Below are 20,061 nucleotides of genomic sequence, written 5' to 3'. Positions count from 1 at the left end.
TTTTATTTCAGTCTGATTCAGCTTTGAGTCACATGAACTGACCGTTGAGCTGCTGTGTGTTTTTTCCGGAGTTAAATTAGTTAAAAGACGATTTTAGTTCAGCCTTTCATATGTAAATGCAGATTTGCATGATGGGAAATCTACAACAAGAAATAATGTGAACAATCTTTGTCACCCTTTGTATGAAACACTTATTTATGTATTTGTTTCACTTGTCAGATCGTTGTATTCCCAGTGATTCAGTGACTTATTTTGTTCCAGTTTGACGGACTGTGTTAAGAACGTGTTTTCAGACCTCTGAGTGAAGGGGACTGGGAGGAGAACCGGTGTGATTCCTCAGGCAATTGTTCAGTATCGCTTCTCGGCCTTTTGGCTAAGATCAAGTGTAGTATCTGTTCTTATCAGTTTAATATCTGATACGTCCCCTACCCGGGGACCATATATTAAATTGATTTTTGAAACTGGGAGATGGAATAGGGGCTTGCTCCGTCCACTCCACGCATCGACCTGGTATTGCAGTACCTCCAGGAACGGTGCACCCCCCTAATTCTGTTGAAAACTAAGCAACGATCCACAGGGATGCACAATGATTTATTTCAAGTTTCTACTTACATGACATGTATTAGCTGTTGGACATAGGTTGGTATATCATATCATTTTACGCTACTTTATTTGTATAAAAAGTGCTTTAAAAATATTTTATTATCAATATATTGAAAGTTCAAAGGGAATATTAATAGAATCTTACTGAGCCACTGCCTTTTTCTGTTTGCAACTTTAGGACACACTAAGATCACATGTAAGAGTATAGAATAGGCATTATAATACAAATACTGACTAGATATACATAATAAACAGCCGTCACTACAGACAGAAAACATATCTGTAAAGAGATGTACTAGAGGGAAGTGCGTACAGGATAGTTGCACAAGGGCATTTAGATATTCTGGAAGTATACTGGAAGATGAGGTATACAATAAAAATGTTAGTAGTAAAATGGCAATTGTTATTTATATATAAAAAATATATATATATCAATGGGTATAATTTCCTAATAACATACTTTAGTGCATTACTTTTGTGAAAACGTGTTGGACATTTAAGGTAAAGCATTAAAACTTTTTTGGGAAGGTTTTGTGGCGGAAGTTTTGGGGAAGCTGTCGAAAGGAGAACTCAGGCAGCAGCTGAAACATGTAGTTTGAAGGTTTTAGTTATTTTTTTTGAATTCCAGATGTGGGTTAAGCCACTTTTATTTCAGTCTGATTCAGCTTTGAGTCACATGAACTGACCGTTGAGCTGCTGTGTGTTTTTTCCGGAGTTAAATTAGTTAAAAAACGATTTTAGTTCAGCCTTTCATATGTAAATGCAGATTTGCATGATGGAAAATCTACAACAAGAAATAATGTGAACAATCTTTGTCACCCTTTGTATGAAACACTTATTTCTGTATTTGTTTCACTTGTCAGATCGTTGTATTCCCAGTGATTCAGTGACTTATTTTGTTCCAGTTTGACGGACTGTGTTAAGAACGTGTTTTCAGACCTCTGAGTGAAGGGGACTGGGAGGAGAACCGGTTTGATTCCTCAGGCAATTGTTCAGTATCGCTTCTCGGCCTTTTGGCTAAGATCAAGTGTAGTATCTGTTCTTATCAGTTTAATATCTGATACGTCCCCTACCCGGGGACCATATATTAAATTGATTTTTGGAACTGGGAGATGGAATAGGGGCTTGCTCCGTCCACTCCACGCATCGACCTGGTATTGCAGTACCTCCAGGAACGGTGCACCCCCCTAATTCTGTTGAAAACTAAGCAACGATCCACAGGGATGCACAATGATTTATTTCAAGTCATTACATGACATGTATTAGCTGTTGGGCATAGGTCGGTATATCAGATCATTTAACGCTACTTTATTTGTATAAGAAGTGCTTTACAAATATTTTATTATCAATTTATTGAAAGTTCAAAGGGAATATTAATAGAATCTTACTGAGCCACTGCCTTTTTCTGTTCGCAACTTTAGGACACACTAAGATCACATGTAAGAGTATAGAATAGGCAATTTAATACAAATACAGACTAGATATACATAATAAACAGCCGTCACTACAGACAGAAAACATATCTGTAAAGAAATGTACTTGCACGAGGACATATAGATTTTCTGGAAGTATATGTAGTGGTCAAAAGTTTAGGGTGACAGTTGAATGCCAATCGGGTTCACCACATATATCCAGAATAAACGGGACGGGAGGCTGAGGATTCCAGAAATATACAATTTATTCAATTCGTACAAATGATTTAAAAAGGCTGATAAAACAGCACAGGATAATGTGCAAAGGATGGAGTACTGGCCTGTACTTGATATAAATAACAGATTCAAAAGAGAGAAGTTAAAGGCTCCAGACCCAATTTAACAAAGCTAAAATATAATGCATTAAACAAGCACAGCACACTTTAAGAATCCCAACACTGGTGTGATTGCACCAGTGGATTATCACTGCAAGCGATATTATACAATGAAATAACAGAAGAGGGTTTCTAGTTCATGGAGCCAATAACTCCCCAATATTCAAGCCATTAAACCAGGATTGCACAGTACCCGTCAACCATATTGCACATTGCCCAAAGACCAAAAATCAGAACAAAATAAAACAAAGTAACCAGTAATCAAACTAATTAATCAGAAAGAAACTAAATCTAAACAAGGTCAAATAATCTAAATGTGGGGAAAAACAGTGACCTGAAATATTCTGCCTAAAGGCAGCCTTATAAAACAAACATGTTGTATTAGGTCACACAATTATTAAACAAGTTTATCAAAATGTTTAAGAAAACATTAACAAACATAAAACACATCATTATGCCATACCTTCAATTCATTAAAATAAAGAAGAGAGCCACGCCGTCCTTATTGTTTTGACGACAAGTATTAAAACAGGAAAAGACAACTACACTTAATGTCACAGGCACATTAGTAAATCCATTTTGTAGCTGCTTTGCATTCTGGTTGATTTCAGGCACTGTGGGTGTAAAAGTCGAGCTTTTCTGCAGTGGACGTCTGAATGTTGGAGACAAGTCAAACCAAAGTGGTAGATAGTGTTTCCAGTTAAACTCTGCATAATGTCTGTAAACAAACTCTATTGCAGTGTGGAAGGTATTCCAGAGGGACGTAGCTTTTTGTGGACTATACCATTTATCTTCTGAAATACCATGAGAATTTAGCACATAGAATTGAGTGGTAAACGTCTTTTACATCTTTTCTTTTAGAATATCTTAATATTATTGTACATACAACACATCCCACTCTTTTTCAAATTGTGCACAAGTAATTGCTAAAGAGAATATAACTTATTTCTGTATCCCCAACAAACCAATTTTTGGCATATCATTAAAACACAACATGATGATGTCACCATTATAACTCTCCTCAGTGTAATTTATTTTTATCATCCACGGGGAGACTATTTGCCCTTTGACCTACTTTAATTCTGATTCTGCTTTCAGGAGTCACGTTGTGCAGTTATCTGGTGTCAGGTGCTTCTCACTGAGACAGGAATATGGTGGTGAGTCATTGGCTCGTGCAAAGAGGTGCAACTCTGCGTCATAGCCGAGGCAAGGCATTTGAAAAGAGAAGGAGTCTAGAGTCCCTGGTAATCCACAGTACAATTATACTGATCCGTGCAAAGCCTCATGCACCTGGAGAGAAAATCTGACAGAACATTTAAAAGTATCTAAAGTGCTTAAGATAAGTAGTGCAGAGACTACTAACGCACAAGGATTCTTGTTGTTTTTGATTTGTGTTGAATTTACAGACAGAGAACAGATTGTTTTCAAATGGGATGTGTGGTTGGAAGCAAACATGGAATGCACATCACTTATCCACCACCGGGAGAACATTTGATACAACTTGTGTTAGGGACATGACTCTGAAATCACATGTCCTCTCAAACACAGTCAGCAGGAGGTGAGGGGGAAGTGTCTGCTCCACATCAATCAATCAATCAATCAATCAAGTTTTATTTGTATAGCCCACATTCACAAATAACAATTCGTCTCATGGGGCTTTAACATTGTGTGACATCCTCTGTCCTTAACCCTCAACAAGAGTAAGGAAAAACTACTAAAAACCCTTTTCACAGGTAAAAATATGTAGAAACCTCAGAGAGAGCCACATGTGAGGGATCCCTCTCTCAGGACGGACAGAAGTGCAATAGATGTCAGGTGTAAGAAAACATCATCAGGATTTTTAGCAGCATCCATTAGGCTAAACATTTTTCAATACTATGTGTCAGGCAGTCCCGCTGCAATCACAGTCTCTGGCCAGCAGCAAGACCACGATCCAGCATCAGGATGGGATCCACTATAATCCACAGTCATTGTCCACCGCCGCCAGTTAGAATCCATTATCAGCTGCCGCCTCGGTCGTGGTCCCTCATCATCCGATGCCAACGCGACAAAGGATCCTCCATTACAACGACGATCAGCACATAGCTGCAGCTGGACAGTGAATGACAGTAATAGTGTGGTGTACATGTAGACTTCTTGTAGGTTACGCAGGTTTTCCGGGTCACAGGGATCGCAGCATTCAAAGGTCGTATGCAGGGCCGCAAAACTATTTTTATGACATGAGAGATAATAAGCAGCCATGATAATGTATAGCCAACTAGATGGGGAAATGTATGGAAGAACATCAAGCTTGTGTGTGGAGCTGTTTTGGTGGAAGTCCCCTTTTCACTCTATAATAATCGCATTTAAAGGATGAGGCTGACTCTATGCTATATTTTTCAAATTGTCAGCTATGGAAAGAGGAACCCCAACGACATTTTAGTTCATCTGTTAAACTCTATGACATCCACAACCTCAGCTCAAAGCTAATTTGTTCCGGCTTAATAATATACAGTTCACCTAAAGGTGCGTTATAGACAAGCTAAGGGTCATAGGACCGTAAGATTTGCATTATACTCCTTCCAGGCACACACTGGAACTATATGTATAGGAACCCCATTCCCAAACATGTATTTACCACAAACTGGCGGAAATATTTTGTCAAATTGAAGATAAATTATGTATCTCCGCTGGAGCGCCGTCTCCCCGGCAGATGGAGCCATGGAGCTCCGTCAGCGCCAATGCTAATGCTAATGCTAGCTCCACCGTCTCTCCCCGGAGCCAGTGAGATGATGGTGGGGGGCGGTCCAAGGCCATGTAGCGAGACTCCCTACATGGGCATGGTTGGACCATGACATACTTTTCTGTTGGGATTGTGTTGTGGTTGTGGTGTTGTGTGGTTTTGTCTCCTCCCTCCTTTCTGTGTTGCATGTGGTGTGTGGTAGGGGGCGTGGCTGGCTCCTGCTGATGCGGACGAGGCACACCTGCACCCAATCTCATCTAATCATCTCCTCCATAAGTATCTGGTCGTCTCACCAGTCTCCAGTTCTGCAGTGGGGACACTCCTCCCGGATTGCCTGCCATCCTGGTGTCCGGGGGACCCTGGCTCTGCTGCAACAACGGTTCTGGTGGCCCTCCATGGCGGCGGATACCAGGGAATTCATCGCTGCCTGTTCTGTCTGTGCCCAAAGCAAGGCTTCACATCAGGCCCCTGCGGGACTGCTGCGCCCTCTACCCATCCCTCACCGCCCCTGGTCGCATATTGCGGTGGACTTCATCACAGCCCTTCCTTCCTCTGAAGGCAATACAGTGGTCCTTACAATCGTTGACCGCTTCTCTAAAGCGGCACACTTCATCCCTCTATCCAAGCTTCCATCCGCCCTGGAGACAGCGAACCTTCTGGTCATGCACGTTTTCCGGTTGCATGGGATCCCGGTGGACATCGTCTCAGACAGGGGTCCACAGTTCTCTGCCAGGACATGGAAGGTGTTCTGCCTGGCGTTGGGAGCGTCGGCCAGTCTTTCTTAAGGATATCATCCGCAGACCAACGGCCAGACAGAACGGGCTAACCAGGATCTGGGGCGGCTCTGCGCTGTGTTTCTGCTCAACATCCGGCGTCCTGGGCCACACACCTTCCCTGGATTGAATACGCTCACAACTCCCTGGTCTGCTCCGCCACAGGTATGTCTCCTTTCATGGCCACTAATGGTTTCCAACCTCAGCTCTTCCCATCCCAGGAGGCTGACGTGGCAGTGCCTTCCGTTCAGGAACATCTTTGACGGATTCATCGGGTCTGGAGCGAGGCCCGGGCAGCTCTCGTCCGCACAGCTGCTCGCAATCAGCGGGTGGCCAACCACCACCGCACCCCGGCTCCCGACTACCAGCCTGGACAGAAGGTCTGGCTGTCATCCTGGGATCTGCCTCTCCAGACCGAATCCAGGAAACTGACCCAGAGGTTTATTGGTCCGTTTGAGGTAGATCGGATCATCAATCCATGTGCGGTAAGACTGAAGCTTCCCCTGTCACTCAAGATTCACCCCACGTTCCACGTCTCTCTCCTCAAGCCAGTGTCCACCAGTCCCTTAAGCCCTCCTGCCGAGCCTCCTCCGCCCACCCTGAACATTGATGACCACCCTGCTTACACGGTAAACAGAGTGCTGGATGTACGTCGGCGAGGCCGAGGATTCCAATATCTTGTGGACTGGGAGGGTTATGGGCCGGAGGAGAGACAGTGGGTTTCCCGTTCCCTCATCTTGGACAGATCGATTTTGGACGATTTTTACACTCTTTTCCCAGAAAGGCCGGGCCGGCCGCCAGGTGGCGTCCCTTGAGGGGGGGGTACTGTGAGGATTGTGTTGTGGTTGTGGTGTTGTGTGGTGTTGTGGTGTTGTGTCTCCTCCCTCCTTTCTGTGTTGCGCCCTGTATGTGTTGTGTGGTAGGGGGCGTGGCTGGCTCCTGCTGATGCGGACGAGGCACACCTGCACCCAATCTCATCTGATCATCTCCTCCATAAGTATCTGGTCGTCTCACCACTTCGGGGCCAGATTCTTCCGTCTTCTATGGTATCAGTGTGTAGCTTAACTCGCTATTTTCATGCCTCGTGGATTATCCTCTAACCATTGTGTCTTCCTCTACCTAGAACCCTGGTGTGCCTCGCCGCTCGGCTCTTTTACCTGCTTCCTGCTTGCTATCTGCCACCTGCTACCTGCTTGCGGCCTGCCTGCTACCTGCCTGCTACTTGCCTGCTACCTGCTGGCTACCTGCCAGCTTCCTGCCGCTCCAGCCTACTTCCACCTATCCAGCCAATAAACACCGTTAATATACTACCATCTACTTTCCGTGTCTGCTTTGGGGTCCAAACCTTTACCAAACCGTAACACTTTTCGGTCGTAATCCCATTGGACGCACTCAAACGTATCGTTTCTGACATAGAGGAACCATAACAAATCGTGGGAGTAGTTTTTTCCCAGAGTTTTGGGGACTGTAGACATGCCAGATACCCATATTAACGTGTAGAAGCACTACAAAAGTGGAATTTTCATAATATGTCTCCTTTAAGTATTAATGACCTATAAAAGAAGAGAAAATGTGAAAAAGTAAGAATTCTGAGATTTTATTTCAATTTATCAAGGAAACACATTTTCTGCAGCTCAATTTGACACAGATAAAAATCTTTTCACTTTGAACACGTTCCTGCATCTGATATCCATTAAAGCCAGAGTAGTCACATTGCCTTTAGCAATACAGGGGGCACCTAGTTGATTAACACTGTTTCTCATACAATGTTCAACCAAGCAAATATATTTTCAAGAGCATTCCTCTGCATTACATTCACTGTCTGTTTCCTATTACCGCTTCACCTCCCTGCAGTGAAGCCGTCAACTTCCCACGCATCATTCACCGCACCCCTGTGGCTCAGACAAGGTATGTTCCACAGACCTCAGCTCTCACTATCAGGTCGTACCAAGGTGAATCTTCCGGAGGGGTCGGGGATGAACCACCTCTCCCACAGGTCCAAGTGAACAGCGGGATACTTCCATGGTTTGAAAGGGCCATTCCAGTGCAGCAGATGTGCCTCCTGTAGGAAGCTCTCGGAATAGCGGGCATCTGGACTCCAGCCTGGACAGACAGGAATGTTTTATAAAAAATTAACCTGAGGGAAGTCCTACGATATAATAAGTTTCTCTCTGTCTATATGTAGCTGAAATAATGAGTCTCCTCATCACCCCTTGACATTATTACTCGAACGTAATAATAATGAGATTATCCATTGATTCTATCAATTAGAATCATCTCCTTCAGTTCTGTGCCTGGATTCGTAGTCACGGATAAAGTGAAGTACTAAGCTAAGCTACCCTGACCCTATTACTTCAAACAGACCTCTGTACACATCACAGCAGCTTCTCTATGTACAACAGCAGATGAACGCATCACCGTTCAAAGGCACCTTGGTCCGTGCAAGAGAGAACAAATCAGCATTCAATGCAGCTGTGATGTCCTGTGCTGAGACAGACTCTTCAGTCAGTCAGTCTGATACAGTACGTTCAGTTCAGGACAACGTTGGCCTATACAAGCTCAGCACATACGTTTAATGGCTCAGCAGAAGAAGATTTGGTATCAGATTGTGATTGTTTCTTTAAATGAATAACCGTCATGGCTATCATCAGTTTGTGTCAGCAGCCCTACAGCCATGTCAAGAGCATTTTCAAGTGAAGGGTGTTTGCCGACAGAGCATCTTCTGGGTCTGCATCCATTACTTGAACACAATCATACAAACAAAGGGATAATTCACCGAAAAGGAAAATTCACGCATGGTTGCGAACGTGAACGCGGCTCCAGGGGAAGATATGAGAGGACATTTAGGGTTTAAACATGGAGTAAATTATGCAGTTTCAAGTCGAATTTGAATGTTGGGGCTTACAGACACTTGGGTCACACCACAGGAGCAGTATGGAGGCATGTTATGTGTTTCTTTCTCTTGTTTTTTTTTTACATTTGAACACAAGGTCACCCCGTTATTCCAATTGACTTGGATTTGGGTGCAACGCTATTTACCTCTGAAACTCTAACAGTGTTTTGTAGACTCACCCTCATCTCCATCAACATAGTGGTGAGTAGAAGAAAGAAGACCATGAGACACGAGGAAGACTTTTCAACAATGGCGGAATTTTTTGGAGGAGGGACTTTTAGAGTTGATAGGAAACTGCAGACCTCTTTCTTAAGAGCATTTTCACATCACCCCAGCTTTTGCCATGTTGGTTGTTATCAGAGACTCTCGACTGTGCTGCTCTCTAGAGGAATGTTTTTCTCAATAGCTGAGCAATGTAAAGGAAATAGAAGTTTGTGGACAGTGATGGTTACATTGTTAGAAATGGAAGTATCTCTTTTTTAATATTAAATGCTGCATTAATGAGCCTTTAACATGTGTAACTAGCTCTTACTGCGCACTTCATCACCTGATCTCATTGTGTCTCATTAACGTTCTATATTATTAACTTACTTAGCTTCAAGTGTCTTATAAATGTGAACATGTCAATGTGAATTAACCTCTACCCCTTTTCCCACTCCAAAGCTGTTATTGGAAAGTTTTTTTAATCGCGTCATGTTGCCATGAACATTCATTTTTCATGTCACAAAAGAAAAATGTGTCCTGCACCGCTGCAAAAAAATATAAGTTTGTATTTCATTTTTACAAGTCTACGCTGCCCTCTGCTGGACAACATTGGAAGGTTAATAAGCTTTACCTTGTTGTCTGTGCTGTGATGGAATTTTAATGATGCATTTAAATGTCATGACACAATGAGCAATTCGGATAGTTATTAAAGATTAAGAGCTACATGGCTGTAATTTAACACATGTTTATTTTTTTAAATCACTACACTGTATATATATATATATATATATAATTATATATTGAATTCCTTTGGTGCTGTCAATCATGACAACGCAGCACGTTTTTATGGCATCAAATAACTAAGTTAAACCAAATTCATCAGAAACATATATCAGCGTAATGAGAACTACCTGAAATACATGTGGAAAGTGTACTAATCAAGCACTTTTTAGTTTGGTCCATGTCTGATAACATGGAAGAGGTGGAAGTATATGAAATATACTGCAATCTGCCACCAGGGGGCCATCCAGAACTGTCTATGCATTTCCTTACATGTTTCCAATTTTAGGGACTGCTGATTTTGTTCCGTTTTCTATTTGGTAGTTAGAGATACAGTGACTATATATATATACACTTATAATAAAATATCACTCATTGTATGCCCACAAGAGGATGAATTGTTTTCTTATTTATATTTTCAGAAGTATGATTTCATGTATACGTTTTCTCCTTAGGAACTCACATTGAGATTCTTCTATGTATGAAAAAAAAGACATGATCTCACCGAGGTGCCTGACGTGCCACAGAGGATCCAGTGTGGTGAATTTGTCATGGAAAACGATCAGCATGGGTGGGGTCGCCACACCTCCTGCCATGGCACTGCTGTATATGTTCTGCCTGGTGGCGAGAAAGGGAAGAGTTTCTGATCAGACAGATTTTATATAGACTATATAATACCTGGTAATACAAAACCTTGATATATGGAAAACAAGTAAAGAATAAAAGACAAAATTATCTGACACACGTTAAAAAATACATTTAGATTGGTGCAAGATTGGAGCATACTTTGCTTCAGGATGTGGTTTTGATAAAGACTCAAGTCAGAACACACCTGAAGACAAACAAATATCTGTAGTATATGCCAGTCCTATTATTATATATCACACATCTGTACATCTGTACAGTGAGACCTATATTCTTGTCATCACAAACAGGTTTCTTATTGAGGTGTAAGGGCAGAGGATGTCACACCTTTTTAAGCCCTATGAGATAAATTGTGATCGGTGAATATGGGCCTTACAAATAAGAATTGATTGATTGACATTGTTTCCTTGCTGATCTTCAAGTTGTAATGAAGGGTTATTTGCCAAGTGGATGCCTGCTACAGTTATACTAATGATGTCATTATTCACACCAGATCTGACCTGAAATTCTCTTCCATCCATCTCTCCAGCTGTTTGGTGATCTTTTGCTTCTTCCACTCGCTAATGTCTGCGACGAACACACCAGGGTTGAAAGAGCAGTCTCTGGGGTTGATGGCCAGGTCTTTGACTTCCTGTTTCCTGTAGTCCAGGAAGCCCATGTAGGTTGTCTAGGAGACGAGCTCAGAGGAGAGGATGGATTTTCAGATGATGAGTCTTAAGAAACATTGTTTTTGTCTGGTTTGATTTTCGGGTATAACTCTCACACTGACAGTTAAAGGTACAAAGAGATCGGATAGAAAAGAATAACGATCCACCTGCATGCCGATGCTGCGCACCATCTCATGCGTGGAGGGCAGGTCGCAGTCGGTGGCGAAAGCAGCAGCATGTCCGGGCTTCAGTTTGATGTTGAACAGATCCTTGATGTCTCCTTGAAAGCAAGAAGAAACAAATAGGTGGCAGAATACATCATACAAAAATACACTCTACCTGTCACATCAAAGTTACTTAAAAGAGATGTTAATCTCAGTCTGAATCTTCAGTCATTGGGCATTAGACAATATCGAAATATGTTAATCCGTCGACCGACTTTTGGATCTGCATTAAAAAGCACACCCAGGTCTGATGATCCTGTGGATGTCTTGTAATAAAAAGCAAGAAACACCCAAAGACCCAAAGGGACACATCTGATGATTGTCCCTAACATTTGCCAGTAGTTATCATCAATCTAGTGCCGGAGTTCTTCAAACATACGTAAGGGATATTAACCATTTTGTCCTATTCTAAAATAAATAAATGTGAATGAATGTATGAAATAATATATGAATTGTCATCCCGGTGGCCTATGGTTTTAACTTTCTTGGTATATAATAACAACATGCTGACACAAGTGTGATGGACCATCTTGGAACCAGCAGTGTACCCAGAATTTTTCAATGAAGTAGGATCTATCGTTCTGTATTAACTTTAAAGAATTTCCTTCAGGCATGATGACGCATACGTACTAGAGATGAGCCGGATACTCGGCTGAAACGAGTATCCGGTACGGATAAAGCACTTTTGCCGAGTACGATTATTATAGGAGTAATCGGAGTCATTATCTGTGCTCGGACTGAATGAAAATCCTCACGCAGCGTCACAGCGCTCCTCCCGTCACACACGGCTCTGCTCACTCACTCACAGAACACCTCTCTGTCTCTCAGTCACTCAGGTTCACTGCGCATCGGGACTGTTCCATAGGCTCAGTCAAGGAAGCAGAAATGATTCGTTCATTTCCCGACTGGGTCTTCGGGTACGAGTCTTTGGAAAAATTTTCACGAGACCTGCATTGGCTCAGTAGAGGAGTGCTGGAGATGCGAGGGACGTTCACTGTCTCCCGGAGAGATGGACACTCTGTGTTTTTAGTGTGGAAGGACGTGAATTGTATTTGTTCGCAGGTCATGGTGACTGGTTTTGTTGTTTTCACTTTACATTTACACTTACTTTACAGTAAAGTAAACCTCTATTAAATACAGTACAACATGACAGTTTGTATGGTTTGAAATTGTCATTTATTATCACACTGGCATTTAATTATCACGGCAAACAATTACACTGCACTAAAATTTAAGTGTTAGTGTAGAGTGAAAATGGCAGGACCAGTCTGTGTGACTTGTGGACGAATGTGGTTCACGTCTTTCTGTGCTGGGGGCGCAGAGTGTTAATTTCTCCGGGAGACAGTGAACGTCCCTCGCATCTCACTCACACACACACACACACACACACACACACACACACACCCACACACACACACACACACCTGGTGTGGAAATAAATTTAAAAAAAATAAAAATAAAAAAATCATAAAAAAATTTCAAAGTTAAAAAAGAAAGTTATGTTGAACCAGCCCACTTCCGGGTTAAATCACACCCACTTCCGGGTTAGGCCTTGCCCACTCCGAGTACGGATACGGATACGGATAATTCATATGGTTAACAGATACAGATACAGATAACGCTGTACTCGCTCATCCCATTACGTACCCTGCACAATGACATCATCATCCAAGTAGATCACTCTTTTGTGGTTGATGTCCAGCAGGGGTAAGTAAAAGCGCACAAAGTTGAGCTGCAAAATAAAAGCAAAGTCACTATTTCATGCTCCCGAGGACTTACATGAGCGTGCACTGTGTAATGATTGTTCTGCTGCATGAACAAAAGTAAATCCACAACTCACTGGATGTAACAGTTCAGGTCGAGAGGAATCTGGCTTCACTTTTCCTCTTAGAACCATGGGGTTGAATTCCAGTATCTTATACCTGATGCCTTTCAGTTTAGTCTTCTCAATGTACTGCCTGCGGAGAGGCAAAGAAAGAAAGAAGAGGTAGATAAACATGAAGGTCAGCGTGATAAGTAGAGTTTGCTCTATTACAGTACAGATGGAACGAGAATACCTTGCCAGGCCAAAATGAAATATTTATCTAATAACAAAACCAGAATGGCACTCAGAAGACTGCCTCCCTCCACCAAGGCCCAGCAGCCCCCTTGTGAAACCACATTTAGAATCGCAAATTTTTCTAATTACTCTCTGAGAAATCAAGGAAAATGTTGAAAACATCTCACAATGTTAAAGAAAAAATAATCAACATGTGTCACTTTGTGAATGATGTGCAATTTTTAGCAAAGGTTATTCTTAGGCAATAATATATTTCTGGGACTGTTTTCAATGACACAGAAGATTTTTGCTGTCAGTTGTGTTTCTGAGTGCTTCCTGGTTTAAGGATTGGTGTTGAGTATCACAGTGAAAAGTGGATAAGCAATAACACTGGGATATCAGGTCCCCTTCATGTTTTGAAACAGTTAAAGTTGACCAATACATTTACAGTTTAAAATCCCATATCACCTGAAATATAAAATCATCATTGCACCTTTAAAAACAGACCTTGACAGTTTCACACCATCCCGGAAAGTAACAATATAGAAGAAAACGCTGGCGTCTGTGTTGCTGTAGACGCTGTTGATGGTAGCCATGGTTCCACCCATCCGCTCCTCTGATGCACAGATGACTACAGGGACGACATTATCTGCCTCCGGTACTTTCAGTGCAGGAACTCGCGCTGCGCTTCCACGGCCCCTCCAGTGATCTGAGAGGAAGCAGACAGCGTAGGTTGGAAGTCAACGTTTGTGTCATGCATCGCCACTCCTGCCTGTAAATGCTATTGGACCCCGCTTACTCTGATTGTGTTTCTCTGTTTAATTCTTCTTTAACAACTACACGATACATAAAATGAAGGATAAATTATGGGATAACAAACTGTGTGGATGTACCTCGGAGCTTGGGCGGAGTGGAGGCTCTGAACAGTGTGTTGTGCAGGAGCAGACACAACATCAGTACGACCAGCACCAGGAGGACGTGATTAACTGAAACACAGGGACAGCAGATTCTAAGGTTTCTCTCAGTGTGCAGTGGGAGATTTCTCATATCTATTCCCGACCATCTTCAAAGAAATTCCCCTTTAAATATTAGCATCAGTGGGTCAATCTATAATGACTGTTGTCATTATCAACAAATGTCGCACATTTTAAATTCTTTGAATCCAAAAAAGTCAAATAATTTTCCACTAAATGATTGACTTGATCGGCAACCAGAGTAACTGTTATGTTACAGAGTAACAGTGTTATGTTAAAGTGACGTTGACCTTTGGAGGTTTGGGAAGGCATCACGACATAATTTCATGGTAGTAGACACAATTGGCGTCCAAATTTTTAGTAATGAGTTACAGCCAAAGACGACTATTATGAGGTCACAGTGAACTTTGACAACCAAATTCTATTCAGGTATTTAAATCCAAGAGGAAGTTTGAGCCAGATGTAATGGAAATCCCTCAAGACTTTCCTGATACTGGAAGTCGCATCCACAAGACACATTTATGCAGCCATCTGCGGAGGTTATGCCTGAAAGCGGCTCATGTTAAATATGGAGCTATGGCCACGAGGATATTAGTTTAGTGTAACATGAACATTTGGAGCAGGGGCAACATTATGCTTAGTTCCTTCCAAATTTAAAAACAACTACCGGGAACTCTGATCCTGACTTATTAACATGTTGCAGCTCAACCAGAGTGCTGATTTTACTTCAGAGTGCAGATTAAACAAATGAAATATAATTTGTTGATTAACTTTAGATGTATTTGTAGTTTTTTCTACTGATTCCAGCCTTTGTAAAAGGTTAAGCCAACTGCCTCCCAGCTCTGGCTCCATGTTAAACTAACAGACATGAGACTCCATCTTCTAAAACTTAAAGCTAAAAACATAATGTCAATCATTTTTTTTGATAGAATAAGAGCATCACTGAATCCCTGCTGAATTGCTGTGTTTGCTGTCATTATTTTTCTTACAGAGCCACAGAGATGCACATTGTGTTTCAATCCAGTGTTTGAGTGTGTCCACCAGCTGCCAGACAGACAAGAGGGAAAGAAGATCAAACATCCCCCTGAAAACAATTTAAAAGCCCTTTCTGGCTGCTGATCCAGGTGTCATAACTTACCCAGGACAATATCCTATCTGCGAAGAAGTTTCACTCTGAAATATTTGACCCAAACAAAGACCTGCACAGATGTGCTTTCTGAGACACATTAGAATCTTTTTACATTGTTTAAGATTTTTATAACCTGAACTTGAATGTTGCACCAGATGGATTTGGGTGAAATCCACCTATTAAATTAACCCTTGTTTTATTTTATAAAAAAACAACTGTTTAATATCACTAATTTAAAACATGCATTTTTTGTTATTGTTTAATTTTGGAAACAAACTCTAAACAAGAGATTTGCATTCAATCCAGCTGTTCCAACCTTGAATGGAATCATGAACTCTATAACTCCCGACAGCCTGTCATCTGGCCACCTCATCATGCCCCCTCCCCCAGCACACACGTGCACATTTGGTGCACATGCATGCAAGCTGGATACTTTCCTGTTGCCATGCCAAGAAAGAAGTCAGGGGTTCCTTTACTGCTTCACCAACTAAACATCACTTCAACAAAGCTCACCCCGTAGTCGACTAACTGACCTCGTTAGTGCCTCTGCTCGTGGACAGAAACAGGATACACACACATGACACTTTTTTTGTCTCATGTAAACTGATGAAAGTATAAATCAGTTTATATTTACGTTTTCTCAGGAGAGCCATGTTTCATGTTTGCCACCAACAGCATCTGCAAACACACACACACACACAAAATGGAGAGAGGTTAACTTGACAAACAAGAGATTAAATATTTCTTGGCGTTACAGTAACACAAATGTCTGGTGGGATGAATGAAGGATCTGGCCTCAGTGGAGAATGAATCTGCCAACACAGCTGAAAGTGACAGATGACAGGTCTCATAATTCATCAGACTTCTAAGAAGGACACATAAAAGTCTCTGGAGTACAGACTTAACTACAGACTTAACTGTTAAGAAGCACTTGGCTCAGCGTCATTAATAAATCAAACCAGGTTGCTTCTCCATACAAGAGATTGTAAAAGCGACTCTCAAAGGATCACATGACTGACAACATAAATACTAAATACACGGTCTGATATGATTCCTTACACCTTATTCTGGACAGTAGTTACTACCCAGCTGGCCAAGAAATCACAACAGCGGCTGTACTTCCTGAGGTGGCTGGGGAAATTCTTTATGTCACCAAAGATCCTCAGCAAAATCTACAGCTGCATCATTGAGTGGTAAAGGCCTTTACAATGGAGCAGGCTCTTCTGTGGACTCTGCGGTAGATGGCACAGGACCTTCAGAGAGGGTAGTGATGTTCTGGTGATCTTCTTAGCAGCCTTTACCACCAAGATGATCTCAATGATGCAGCTGTAGAAGTTGCTGAGGATCTTTGGCGACATGCTGAATATCCCCAGCCACCTCAGGAAGTGGCACCGAACTCCGGATAATCTCCAGACATTCTCCGAATATATATATATATATATATATATGAGAATCCGCCCCCTTGTAAAAACTCAGCAAGTGTTGAAGGCATTTCTAACACACGACAGAGGCAAAAATGTCAATATAATGAACATGTTTTCCACACAAGAACATGTCAAGTGAGGTTTTAAGTGAGTTGTACCCTCTGAGAAGAGATTCTCATGCTGCCTTGTCCATGTGTGAAAGGCAAACTCTGGAGAATGTCCGGACCCAATCGAGCGAACATTCTCATGTATGACAACGGCTCATGTCTGCAGTAAAAGTTAGGCTCGTTCAATCAGCTCAAGGTGCATTATAACCCCACCCCCCAACCCAGAACAACACAACCTGCAGTTAACTGACTGAGGCCCCGAGCCAGGAGACACTGGACAACACACGTGGCCGCATTTAGTCCAAAGCCTTTCACCACTTCCTGATGCCAGTGCTTTCAAGATGGAATCCAACTGCCAGCGGGATTGTTTAAACTTTTACGTAACTGCAAGAATATGCTTACACAATGAAATGACAAAAGCACATCCCAGCTGCTCCAACTGTAAACAACCTCCTCTGATTTCCTCCTCCATCCCTCCGAAAAATGCTGACTCACTCTGAGCTTCAACAGTTTGGTTTGTTTGTGGCTGTTTAGAGCAGCCGGCCACATCTGGAACTGCTTAGCTTCAGATCCACGGGGCCCGACATGCTCCAGCGTAGTGTCCCCTGCCTGCTTTCCAACAACTGATGATTCACTCAAGCCAAACATTGTTTCTGTCTCACATCTATCATGACCACGAATCTCATGGCCCCTATAGTCACATTGTCAATGCTTTGCACATTTTGTAGAAGGAACTCTCACATTATTTTATTACATTCGTATAAATGTTCCAAAAAAATTTATATGAATGTAGACTTATAAAAAAGTATCATTGGGTAATATGGCTGCAGGAATTTTTTTTTATTATGTGACAACAAGCTGTAGAGGAACACATGAAAAACAGTTCCTAGACATTGGCAAAATTATTTTGCGTGCGTGTGTGGGAGTGAGTAGATTTATTACTGGTTTTGTGGGCACATGAATCTGTTGTCACTGGGGACAAAAAGTAGTTCCCCATAATGAAAACCATGGACTTCTAGAGTGAGTTATTTGTCAGGAGCAGTAGAGCTAATGGGAACCAAAGCCTGGTCCTACTGAGGCAGCTCTTCACTTCTGAGGCCCTGGTTAAGGTTAGTGATACATGAATTGAGGTTAGGTTAAGGTTAGGTTGAGGCATTAACTGGTCATGGTTAATGCTCACGATAATGTTTAGTCACGGTGTGGACAAAGAATGGAAGACAATGCCAAGTCCTAATAGGGATCGCTGTACAGGGCTGTGTGTTTGAATGAGTGGGGGTCCAAACCCAAAGCTACCCACACTGCAGGAAAATGTTAATGTGAAAAAACGTAGTTGACTTTTTCAAGAATATATAATTACTTCCAATTTTTTTCTTTCACTTGCCAAAAAAGGGAAAAACCACAAAAAGAAGTAAAGCTACAAATGTTTGAAACTAGTTTAAGTGCAAATAGGACAAAATGTTCTCAGGTTAACAGAGTTACACCAACGACACAACATTCATAACCTGCAGAAGGACATTAAGATAGAAAACAGACAGAGACACAGACAGAGATAAGGTAAGAAGAGGGTGTGTCACTGTCATGTGCCACAGCTGCAAGCACATTCAACATGTGGTTACTCACCAGAGATCAGGCTCACTCCTGCTGCTCCAAGTTGTAAAACCTCGGACTGAGACTCACCCTGACCCACGCTCCCACTTTTCTCTGCTTCTCTCCATCCCTTTTCCTATTCTGTCTCTCTCCCCTCCACTTTCTCTTTTCCTCCTCTTTCTCTGTCACCTTCCCCTCCCCCTATGTTTCTCTCACTCCTCTTTCTCTCTCCCCCAACTTTCTCTCTCTCTGGCTATCTCTCGCTCCTCTTGCCCTCCCCCTTGTCTTTCTCTCTCTCCCTCCCTCCTCTTTCTCTCTCTTTCACTCTCTCCACTCTTTCTCTCTCAGTTCTTCCTCCAGATGAGTCTCCTCATCCTGTTCACCAGCAGCTCTGATCCCTCTCTGTCATGACGCCACGAACCGGATCATCTCTCATCCTCTGTCACAGCAGTGATATTGAGCAGTTCAGGTCTGCTGTGAAATTCTGGTTTGTTGCTAATAACTAATTAACGCATAGGGCTGCACAACTCATATTTACCTGGCAGTGTAGATACCATGATCAAGAAGGTGTTCACCCAGGCTCAGCTATTTGATTTATTGTATCTCACAGACCATCGTAGTCAGCAACCAGACAGAAGTAGATCTAGGAGAGGAGGGCCTTGTAAATTTGTAAATAGGGTGGAAACCATGCACTGATAGTGATTGCAATTCTTTCTGTATATAATTGGTGCATACATGTGTAGGGTTGACTGCTGAGCTTTGCTTGTTTACGATTAAAAAACAAAACACTTTCAAACTGTTAATGGGTATAAATGGCTGCTGTACATACAAACCCTCAGTTACTCACAGGAAATATGAGCAAAAGAAGACAATTAAACACACAGGACTGAAATGTTGTAATAATATATGAATGTGAGATAGATAGATAGATAGATAGATAGATAGATAGATAGATAGATAGATAGATAGATAGATAGATAGATAGATAGATAGATAGATAGATAGATAGATAGATAGATAGATAGATAGATAGATAGATAGATAGATAGATAGATAGATAGATAGATAGATAGATAGATAGATTACTTTATTCATCCCCGAAGGGAAATTAAGTTGTCATAGCAGCCGGTATATTTGAATACAATAAAATACAATACAATAAAATAAAAAACATTGAGGTAGAAAGAATAAAAACAGAAACACAAGATAAATAGGTAGAAAAGTTGCAGTGGCAAGATGATGGTAATAGTACTGATGATATGATGGCAATGTTATTGTTAGACAGTATATAAAAATAGTACAGTATATAGAGTATATAATATAACATAACATATATTTATATATGATAGTAATTATACCAATATAATAGCAGTATATAGTAATAATGGCAGCAACAGTATATATAATAATAATAGTAAATATAATACTAATAATAATAACATGTACACATGTATAAATATGTGTATATAGACTTATATATACAAAGAATATACAAAGAGTATGA

General features: G+C 41.6%; 1 protein-coding gene and 2 non-coding genes across 3 annotated transcripts; 2 read left to right on the top strand and 1 right to left on the bottom strand.

The window, feature by feature from the left end:
- The first annotated feature begins 353 nt into the window (after window positions 1-353).
- LOC133014689 (U2 spliceosomal RNA) lies at window positions 354-544 on the top strand. Its single transcript, XR_009681474.1, has one exon. It is a non-coding gene; the product is annotated as a U2 spliceosomal RNA (small nuclear RNA).
- A 1,056-nt stretch (window positions 545-1,600) lies between these two features.
- LOC133014653 (U2 spliceosomal RNA) lies at window positions 1,601-1,791 on the top strand. The gene has a single exon (XR_009681466.1). It is a non-coding gene; the product is annotated as a U2 spliceosomal RNA (small nuclear RNA).
- Window positions 1,792-7,829: 6,038 nt separating this feature from the next.
- On the bottom strand, window positions 7,830-16,092 carry LOC133013106 (glycosyltransferase 8 domain-containing protein 2-like). Its single transcript, XM_061080370.1, has 9 exons — window positions 16,074-16,092; window positions 14,230-14,322; window positions 13,844-14,045; window positions 13,139-13,256; window positions 12,946-13,030; window positions 11,242-11,354; window positions 10,928-11,094; window positions 10,288-10,400; window positions 7,830-8,008 (listed from the first exon to the last, which is right to left on the bottom strand). Exons 1-9 carry the CDS (start codon window positions 16,090-16,092, stop codon window positions 7,830-7,832), a joined length of 1,089 nt encoding a protein of 362 aa, XP_060936353.1.
- Between the last annotated feature and the right edge of the window lie 3,969 nt (window positions 16,093-20,061).

Source organism: Limanda limanda, chromosome 1 (assembly GCF_963576545.1).
Source record: "Limanda limanda chromosome 1, fLimLim1.1, whole genome shotgun sequence".
Lineage (NCBI taxonomy): Eukaryota > Metazoa > Chordata > Actinopteri > Pleuronectiformes > Pleuronectidae > Limanda > Limanda limanda.
This window is presented reverse-complemented; position numbering and strand designations above follow the sequence as displayed.

Excerpts from the sequence above, each read along its gene's own strand:
- LOC133013106 (XM_061080370.1), bottom strand. Across the intron at positions 13,031-13,138 it reads GACCTGAACTGTTACATCCA|CTCAACTTTGTGCGCTTTTA; the intron begins GTGAGTTGTGGA and ends TTTATTTTGCAG. Across the intron at positions 10,401-10,927 it reads TGGATGGAAGAGAATTTCAG|GCAGAACATATACAGCAGTG; the intron begins GTCAGATCTGGT and ends TCTCGCCACCAG.